Here is a 10,324-nt window from a genome sequence, read left to right as displayed (position 1 = left end):
TAGCCCCCACCCCCCAGTAATAACCAGCCCCCCAGTAATAGGCAGCCCCTTCCCCTGTAATAAGTAGCCCCCAGTAATAACCAGCCCCCCCAGTAATAGGCAGCCCCTTCCCCTGTAATAACCAGCCCCCCCCCCCCCCCCAGTAATAGGCAGCCCCTTCCCCTGTAATAAGTAGCCCCCAGTAATAACCAGCCCCCCCCCCAGTAATAGGCAGCCCCTTCCCCTGTAATAACCAGCCCCTTCCCCTGTAATAAGTAGCCCCCAGTAATAACCAGCCCTCCCAGTAATTGGCAGCCCCTTCCCCTGTAATAAGTAGCCCCCCAACCCATAGACTTACCTCCTCCCTGCTGTCGCTCTCTGTCTGCTTGCCCTGACGTCAGCCCGGAACGCTTCCTCCCCGAGTCCTCTCCTGCGGAACTAATGAGCAGGGGACTCGGGGAAGAGTATCCTGGCTGCACAGACGTCAGTGTGCGCCGGGATCAGCGCGATTACCAGCGGGGAGCTGCGGCGCCCTCGCTGGTAATCGCTTCGGTGGTCAGCGGCGTCGGCACGCCGCGGGCCACATAGCACAAGGCAGCGGGCCGGATTCGGCCCGCGGGCCTTGTGTTTAGAGTAAAAGTTCCCGGCGGTGCCGCGGACCGGCGCTAAGCACCCAACGGCCCGGCTCCGGGCCGCGGCCCGGCGGTTGGGGACCCCTGCTCTAAAGAACATCAGAGCCGCCATAGCGGCGACGGTGGCAGCACAAAACCCCGAGGGCCAAACTACGATGCTACTGAGTCTGGACGCAGAAAAAGCCTTCGATAAGATGGCCTGGCCATTCTTAAACATAATATTGGAAAAAAGAGGTTTTGGACAGATCTTTGCGAATTACATAGACACGACGCAAATGAACGCCACTACCACCCTCACAGTCAACGGCCTTAACACCCCCAACATAGATCTATTTAGAGGAGCCAGACAAGGGTGCCCTCTCTCACCACTGTTATTTAATCTATCAATAGACCCCCTACTTAGATACCTGACACAAACGACACTCTTTACAGGGGCGACCTGCGGTGGTACTAAGATAAAAGTTGAAGCATTTGCAGACGACCTCCTATTGGTGATAAATAACCCCAGGGAAACACTAACCCCCATATTACAAGAAATCAAGAAAATCGGTAAACTCTCGGGCTACACTTTAAATCTAGACAAAACAGAGGCCTTGCTTCTCAGAGGACCGGCCAAACCCCCGTGGTCAACACAATATCCATTCAAGTGGGAAAAACATGCTATACAATACTTGGGGGTACAAATCACAAGAAGCCCACTCAAACTATATAGCACAAATATAGAACCCCACATCAAAAAACTAGAAACTACCCTAAACACATGGAAAAACTTCACGATCTCTTTCTTGGGAAGGATAAGCCTAATAAAAATGATAGAATTTCCCCGCTTATTATATATCCTACACTCGCTACCCATATTTTTAAAACTAAAAGATATAAAAAGAATAAACTACCTATATAGGAACTTTATATGGGGGGGAAGAAGACCGCGTATTGCGCTCAAAGCGCTACAGAAACATAGAGAGAACGGAGGAACTAACTTACCTAATCTCAGAGACTATAATTTAGCAGCCCAGGCGCGAATCATCCACGACTGGATTCACGATAAGTCATACTTCACAAACAGACCACTTGAACAAGAGATGATCGGCACAACACGACTCCAGAATATCCTCCATCACACATATGCAGAACTCCCAGAAAAAACTAAAAAGAATCCCTTGATACTGACGGCCTGGAAAACATGGAATAAACTGCGCAAAGATAACCAAACATCGCCACAAACATCACTGTATTTGTCACTAATGAACAACCCCAATTTCCAGGACGGTAATCCCCACAATATATTTAGGGAATGGGGGGCCCAAGGAATACATACTATAGATAAACTATTACACATAAGAGAACGACGAGTTTTAACACATGACGAAATGAAACAAAAATACCCCGAACTCCGAATTCCACTATTCTCGTACCTGCAAGTCAGACATTACATCACAGAACTCATACCACGATTACAAGAACCTGATTGGGTACAAACAGGCGACACTTGGATGACCAGGAAAACGGGTCCGCGGGGCATGATCTCAAAGCTATACAGGGCAATAAGAAATATGAGAGAGCAGGAGGATATTGATCCGGGGGTGGGCAAATGGGCCACGGACAACCCCGATTTCACACCGACGCTGATAATGAAATCCCTAACCTCGGCACATAGGTATTTACCATCGGCCAGGTTCTTAGAGATGAGATTGCAAATTGTTCATAGATCATACCTAACCCCAAGCAGAGGATACCACATAGGAATTTACAATACCTCAAACTGCTTCAAATGTCAAGCACCACACGCAAACCTATACCACAGTTTGTGGACATGCCCCTCAATACAGGAATTTTGGACACGAATAGGCGACTACACAAAAACACACCTGACGAACTTTTGCCCACAAGAACCAACATGGGCAATACTTGGCTATTTAGATCCCGAAACCTATCACTGCTCAAGGGGTGTCAGGAAATTACTGCACTTCATAGCAGCGGCAGGACTAAAGGCCATTTTACAGACATGGATACAACCAACAGGGCCTCCATTTAGACTGTTCCTGGACAAGCTAGCGTTTCTGTTTCAAATGGACTGGGCAGAAACATCGCTTTTTAAAGAAAAAAAGGTACAAGCCTTCTTTGAAACCTGGGGGAGTTTCATTCAATTATTACCACAAAGGGTAAAAGATAGACTGAGAAGCTCCTTCCACTATACTTGCTGGTTCCAGGAACAGGTGGCAATAGGAGACATACCTATCTAGGGTGAAACACAGACCGTGCCGTAGCCGTGCGGGGCCTCCACAAAGTTTTGCAGATCCTCAACAAACAGGTCAGTAGACCAAAAAAACAAAAACTTGTGGTCAAAGTGGGTCAAAAGTTTTGATTTAATATGTATAATTTGTTTGATTTAATGTTTTATTTTATGTTTTATAAAAATACAAAAAATGCAGGTTGATACAAGAAACAAAGAAAAATCCTGCAAAACTACGATAACACTGAATGTATGTTTTAACCTGTTTAATAAAGACAAATTTAAAAAAAAAAAAAAGTGTTATCTACTATGAGAAAACGTTGTTAGATGTTTGCACAGCTGAATCCCATGTTCAGTAAGTTGGCTTTTGTTGTGCTGCAAAGTATGTGGTATTTCTAAACTTCAGGTCCGGATTTAGAAATGGTCAAGGCAAAATAGTTTTATGAAAAGACGTTGGAGGCATTTCTATGAGTTGCAAGAATGAAAAATGTCGCTGGAGGAGAGAAACCTTGAGTATTGTATGTCTGCTTTCAAATGAAGCACCGTTAGCTTAGAATTCCAGTGTATAACTGTCTGGGTTGCAAGTCAGCACCCATTCTTTATAAACAGGCGACACTAGCGAATGAGAAAACTTTGGCAACATTCACTAATGCGAATAAATCGCTCAGTGTAAAAGAAAAAAGAAAAACTGCTAGACTCTTATGTTAAAGATATTCTGTCGGCTACTTTTATTCCTATGAGCTTAGTTTATGGGCTGAGAGTCGGCGACCAGCTGAGTCCAGGGATGTGTTCTACTTATCTGCCTTGTCGTTTCCCTGCTGGGAGTGCCAAAAGCCACTGCTCAATGCACTGAGGGGCATTGCTAAGTAGTTTGCCTATTAAAAAGGCGGACTACACAGTGCACTGAGCAGCGGCCTTTGGCGGTGCCACCAGGGAAACAACCGGGGTGGCAAGTATAACACTTACATCCCCAGACTCAGCTGATCACCTTCTTTCAACACATAAGCTTAGCTTATAGGGCTAAAAGTAGGTGACAGACTCCCTTTAGGCCTGGCTCACACAGGCACGCATGGATTCGGCTGCTAAATCCCACAGCCGAATCAGTGCATGCCCGCAGAAATAGACATTAAAAGGCAGCTTCTTACTTTTCCGGATCCAGCGCGGATGTCCTCAGTCGCGGTCGGATCTTCTTTCTTCAGCACAGCAGATGCGTCGGATGCCTGGCGCATGCGCAGTGTCTTTTTGTTTTTTTTTATTCCCTGCTTTCCCGTGGATCCGCAGCACGTCCGCTTTAACAGCTGCGAGTGTGCCGCGGATGGGACAGCTTCTATTGACTTCAATGAAAGCCATCCCTGTGAGATCCTCATGACCATAGAGCATGCTGCGATTTCGATCCACATGCGAAAAAGCTGCTATGCCGGCGCCCATGTCTCCCTTAAGTAGTGAAACCCTTTTCATACATACAGGATTCAGGAACTTAAAAATATTAATAGAAGTTAGAGATGTGGAAAAGAGTGCTACTGATTGATAGGTTTTGGGTGTTCCAATTTTTGCACATGTTCTCAGGCATTTTTCAAATTCAGGAAAAAAGTTAAATTCAAGTTATTCATAATCCTCAAAAAACTAAATATTTTCTCAAGTGGGATTTTATTACAGCTTTGAAAAACCTTAAGTGCTCTGCTGAATAGACAAAGAACTCTGCAGGGATATTTGGCCCTGGTGTTCGTGAACACTTACATCTATGATAGGCCCATTACAAGCAAAAATCTTTTTCAAACATTCAAGGATCAATCAAGTCATTAGTAAAATCATCGCTGGGGCTCTGAAGGACATCTCCATCATTGTAAGAGCCGCTGTTGCCTAGAGACCGCTCTTGTGAGCCATTTGTTGGGCACATGCCTAATGTGAAGGTTGCTGAAAGTGGCATTTACAGTTAAAGATTGTGCCACCAAATTATGTGACAGCGACATGATAGTAAATCAGTAGTTCTGCTGTTCATCATGATCTTTTCCACCGTCTACACGTGCCAATCACCACTACAGTAGCTCAGAAACAAAAACCTGTGGAAGTCCCCTCACTCAAGCTTTGATTTTTGCCAATTTGTCACATTAAAAAGGTTTCAGTTATTCAACTAATTGTAAGATAGACAACATGAGTAAAACATGAAATGCAGCTTTTAAGGCGTACTACTGTTTTGAGGAGGATTTATTGAAAACCTATCACTTCAATGTGAGAAAGTAATTGCTCCCCTAGATCTAATAACCGGTTGTGCTACCCTTGGCAGTAACGTGTGATGAGGCATCGCCCTTGCCACCACGAGTTGGCAAACTACTTTTACTACAGCTATATTGGCGGGTTTTCAAGCATGAACTGCCTGCTTAAAAAGAATACCTGCCCTTTCAGAAAACTTTTGACATGTTATAGAGACATGTCAAAAGTATTGATCGGTGGGGGTCTTGCCGCTGAGACCCCTGCTGATTGCTAGAATGAGGGGGCTGCAGCATGCCCCCTCTTTGGATAGGTTTACTAATTTTTGGCTGCTTCCGGCAGCTGAAGACGCCTCAGAGATGATAAAGAAGTTTCTGTAAGGCAGTTTTCATCTGCCAGAAGCAATCGAAAAGGAACAAACATAGCTGAGGCAGCACAGCGCTCGTGTAAGCGTCACAGCCATTCTAGTGATGGGGTGGGGGTGGGGTCTTCGCTGTGGGAACCCCACTGATCAATACTTTTTTTTTCTTTCAATTTTAATAAATTCATCATTGAGGCTCCCACTGATTACTAGAATGAGGGGACTGCAATGCTCATCCGAGCGCTGTGTCGCTTCCAGCACCTGAAAATGGCCTCATAAAATCTTCCTATACACCTGCATAAAGCAGTCTTCAGCTGCTAGAAGACACTGGATGGGAATGGATTCGAAGGGGCTTTATTTAATCTTCCCCGCTTCCTGTACCTACAGGTAATAAGTGGGCACATCTCAGATGTTGCCACCCTGAAGATCATTTTTTTTGTACTTTCAATCCATTATCCAAGAACGTCAAAGGAAAGAGCACACCTGATAGGTTGGAGTGTTGTATATATATATTTTATACATTTTTACATTTGAAGATATGACATTTACAATACACATTTGATGTACAAAAAGTGCGCATTTACACATATACACGCTCACATCCTCCTCATGTCACTCCATCTTAATATACATTAAGTAGTTCCTATTACTCTCCTGCATCTTCATCAGAGTAATGTTAAAGTCTTGCTGTAGTGAAGCCCTGGGTATTTGCTAAAACCAGTGGATCCTGAGAGGCTACCCCGTTAGATCTGTTATCCATTATGTTAAATTGCACAAAAGGTATTATGTTCATTTACATCTAATGGCTTTAAGTTCCTCATCAGTAGTTGTCACCACACAAGAGATCCAGATTGCTCCTTTTCCATGTATCTGCTGCCATGGCTCTAACGAAATATTTGGGATCTGCCGTGACCACTGCTCTTAGTGAGGTGCGTTGTATGTGTACAGTCTCTTCAGTTTACCATCGTGGACAATCAGCTTTCCAAACTGACAGGTTAGACATTTCCTGGAACTTGCCATATTCTCATTTCATAACAGAGTCCGCAGCAGAATTGACTGAGAGGGTGTCATTGCTTGCTTTAGAAGTTTCTTTGCAGAAGAAGAAAACAAATATATGTATAAGAACTTGTAATTTTCCAAGTCACATAAATGGCAAGCATAAAAGATTAAAACATGCAGGACTAAAGTTAAAGTGGGTGTCAAATTAAGACGTCAAAGATTAACCCTTTGCAATCCAATTTTGGATTCAGGGTTTCCTAGGGGGCTTTCTCTTTCCGCCACTACACAATGGTGCCATCTGCTGGCTAGAGCCAGTACTGTGGTATGGGACATGCTGGAGAGGCCCCCGACAACAGAGCGGCCAGTAATATACAATAAGAATACCCTGCCGGACGTCTTCCGACATCGGAGCTGTACAGCCTTCAATCAGAATGTCTTTAGACGTCAGACAGTGGATTGGAAAGGATTAAAGGGGTTGGCCCATGAAAATTGTTTATCGCTAAATCCAGTCCACAAATTATAAATATTTTTTGTATTTACACTTCTTTAAACTATTTTTGTTTATTTAAGTTCTCAGAGAACTTGATTGCTTCTATAATATACTGCAATACTCCCGTATTAATTCAACATTGCAGTACATTGTAATTTTCACTAGGCCCAGTGCTACCATGGCAAACATCAGCCCTCTGCTGACACGTAAGGGGGTGGTGGGGGGACAACTGACAAGCTTAAGTACCGCAGTCAAAATTGACCTGTAATTCCTGCTGGAGGTGCAATCATTTAAGTGATCATATACCACCAGAACACACTTCCTTAACCTGCCATTAGACCGTAAAAAAAAAACTGAACAGCAAACTTCTGGCTTTTCTGCTAGTCAGAACTAGCTCCAATCGCAGCTGTTTGTGCCAGGTATCAGCCAGCACCCACCTTGGCTCCCGAGTCTGTTTCATACCCGCCCCACACCTCTGTTACGTTCATGTATGTTACAGAGTGGAAAGATGTTAAAAAAAGGTTTTTATCCACAGATATTACAGAACTAATGTTAGAAAGGCGCTATTCTGTGTCCGATCCACCTCAGTAAGGCACCCTTGCACACAGCCGTATTTGCATTGCGGAATCCGGGGCTGGTGTCCACCCCCAGGGCCCAGAGCAAATACCTTCCATAGCATGCTATGGAAAGCACTTTTTTTCTTGCCCATGAGCGGAAATCAATTGCGATCTTTTGCTCACGAGGGGGAGAGATCGCAGCATGCTGTGTTTTTTTTTGCGAGCTACGCACAGACGTTTCCATTGAAGTCAATGGAAGCAGTCAGTCCCACAGCCCTCCCGCAATCATTGCAGAAAGGTCAGGGATTCTGCGTGATCGCCCAGTGACAGCACGGATAAATCTGTACCGTGCATGTGCAATGGCTTGCACATCTGCAGCACAGAAGAAAAGACGACTGTGACAGGTAAGCAGGGGTCAGATTCTGGTGCGGGATCTGAAATCCAAACCGGTCATGCGCTGCTGGCTTAATTCTTCCAAGGTGGACCCACCTACTCAGGCTTGCTTCAGTGTTGTAGAACAGAGGGAAGAAAGACTGATCAGGTAGAATGAGTCCTGAGCTGGACACAAGAGAAACAGTAGGTGGCGCTATTCTATGATTACGGGGGCAAAAACATTTTTTTCAATAAGTATAAATACAAAAAATATTTTGAATTATGGGCTGGATGAAAGTGTAAGTAATAGTTTGTGGGATAAACCCTTTTCATGGCCACCCATAATGCCCTTCAAGTAAAGAGTAACCACACTTTTAGAAAACCTCTATATCATAGCAACTTGTCAGAAGTTTTAATAGGTGCAGGTCTGTTCTGTAGGCAGAGACCCCCACCGAACAAAAGGGAAAAAACAAACAGCTAAGCACTGTGCTCCTTTTCCTGCATTAGACATTACTCATTAAATGAAGACGGTTCATAGACTGTATGAGCATGTCTAGCCAGAGAGGAAGCCAAGGAATCTGCCTTTGTTTAAGTGATCGGTGGAGGTCTCCACACCCCCACCAATCAAAACTTCTGATACGTTGATTTGACATGTCATTAGTTTTCTAAAAGTGCAGTTACTCTTTAATAGATATAAAACTTTCTTTAGTGATTGGTTTCTCAGATGCGTTAGGTGAAACACACATTACTGATAACTGCACTTTAGTTGCATTGTCCAATGGGAGGTCTGAGATTGTGTATAATACAACTCCTGTCTGATCACAGAATCCAACCCTCCTCTCTGCAACTTTACTTGTTCAGTCTGAAGGCGATATATAAGAAATCTACCACAAGCCCAGCAGGAAGTCAGTGCCTGCAGAGCTGCAAGGACAGAAGGTTCATAAACTGCAGGCAACTCAATAACCAACTGATTGTCAAATATCTACCACATATACTAAGGGAAGTGGTAACCATAATGCAACCACAACCCAGCAAGATTGTGCAGCTACTGGCTGCCACGGGTGGGCGGAGTTGTATCCTGACTCAGGCTTGGGCAAATGTGTGTGTTTATTTCAATGCGGAGAGGTAGATGGGAAAGGGGAATGTATAGAGTTATCCACTGTGGCAACTAAGCATTGGGCTTACAAGCTCACATCGGTTGGTGTTATACAGACCTTCCTTTTCCTTCTTCTCCAGATTTTCTTCTGCTGCAGTTTTGTCCGCTCTAAAGAAGATTCTTGCACTGCTCAGCGAGAAGTAAAGGAATTCAAACTCCTGAACAAGAAGATAGAAGTTCGTGTCATTCAACAAAAGTAACAGAAGAAACCAGCAGTCAGGACTCGGCCCATGGCAGTATTATGGGTCAGCTTTGTGGATATCCATGATAGGGCTGCCATATAAATACATGGGAAAATATGAAAGCCAGGAAAAACAATTCTCACCTGTAGATAGATATCCAGTCTCTTCTGGGTAAGGTTCATCGTCTGAAGCAGCTTCTCATCCTGATTGTTAGACTGCACGTTCTGCTGCTTAGAGACTGCTCTTTTCTCCTTCATGTACTTTTCTCTTACAGACTGGAACCAATGCAATGAGTCAAATTCTCGGTATTGGTCCAACAGCTTCAGAATATAGGCAACACCTTTAAGAAACACACAAAGGGAACAGAATTTGAAAACCACTGAGGAATAGGCAAGAGTTAAAGGGGTTGTCACATGAAGAGAAGCTGATGTAACCTGACTGCCACAGACCTGGCTTCTCTAACTACCAGAAAGCAGCTTATCATAGAGAACTTGTATTGGGCTATACATTTTTTCTGCAGCTGACATTTCTATGCCACAATCCCCTTAAAAGTCAATGGCAGCAATATTAAATTCTTCATATATAAATAGTAAGTGATTTACATTTTCAGAACAAAGAGCAGCAGGTTAGTTAGAAGAGGACCCTGCACAGGAGCACATATAGAAATGTATGAAAGTTCAGTGTGTATAACCACCTACATCCATCCAATAAGTGTATACAGTGAACATTTCAAGCAACTGCATCCGAAAATTAGGCAGATGTAACTTACCCATTGCAAACCCATCATCAGTAAAAGCAGCACCAACTTTATTTTTCTTGTTCAACTTCTCCTTGCAGTTGATGGAATGCTCAACAAAGTTGAGTGTCTAGAAGAACAAAAAAGGAATTTCAAGATTCCAATATCACAACCAGAAAAACAGTCTGAAAGAGAACCTGCTACAAACAGCCAGCAATGCCATGTCTGCTGAAGTAGTCACTCTTTTACTGCCCCGCAACTTTGGCCAATAGGAGGGGGAGATCGAAAGTTACAGACCTTCCCCTGCAAGTCCAGTGGGGACTGACCCTTTGGAGAGTAGATTTCCAATTATGGACAGCAATGAGAATCGGCAGAATATTTGTCCAGTACTCCAGATAATTTCCATAATAGCATTACTA

The 10,324-nt window shown here is 43.9% G+C and overlaps 1 protein-coding gene across 1 annotated transcript in view; it reads right to left on the bottom strand.

The window, feature by feature from the left end:
- Nucleotides 1-5,893: 5,893 nt before the first annotated feature.
- WASHC4 (WASH complex subunit 4) overlaps nt 5,894-10,324 on the bottom strand; it is a 66,223-nt gene continuing 61,792 nt past the window's right edge. The window contains exons 30-33 of the mRNA XM_066591450.1: nt 9,939-10,035; nt 9,313-9,509; nt 9,046-9,145; nt 5,894-6,502 (exon numbers count right to left, since the gene is read on the bottom strand). Of these exons, the coding sequence (XP_066447547.1) occupies nt 6,438-6,502; nt 9,046-9,145; nt 9,313-9,509; nt 9,939-10,035 (459 nt within the window). The 3' untranslated portion in view covers nt 5,894-6,437. The remainder of the gene's footprint in view (nt 6,503-9,045; nt 9,146-9,312; nt 9,510-9,938; nt 10,036-10,324) is intronic.

Source organism: Eleutherodactylus coqui, chromosome 2 (assembly GCF_035609145.1).
Source record: "Eleutherodactylus coqui strain aEleCoq1 chromosome 2, aEleCoq1.hap1, whole genome shotgun sequence".
In the NCBI taxonomy this organism is placed as follows: Eukaryota; Metazoa; Chordata; class Amphibia; order Anura; family Eleutherodactylidae; genus Eleutherodactylus; species Eleutherodactylus coqui.
The sequence above is the reverse complement of the archived record's forward strand: the minus strand, read 5'-3'. Positions and strand labels throughout refer to the sequence as shown.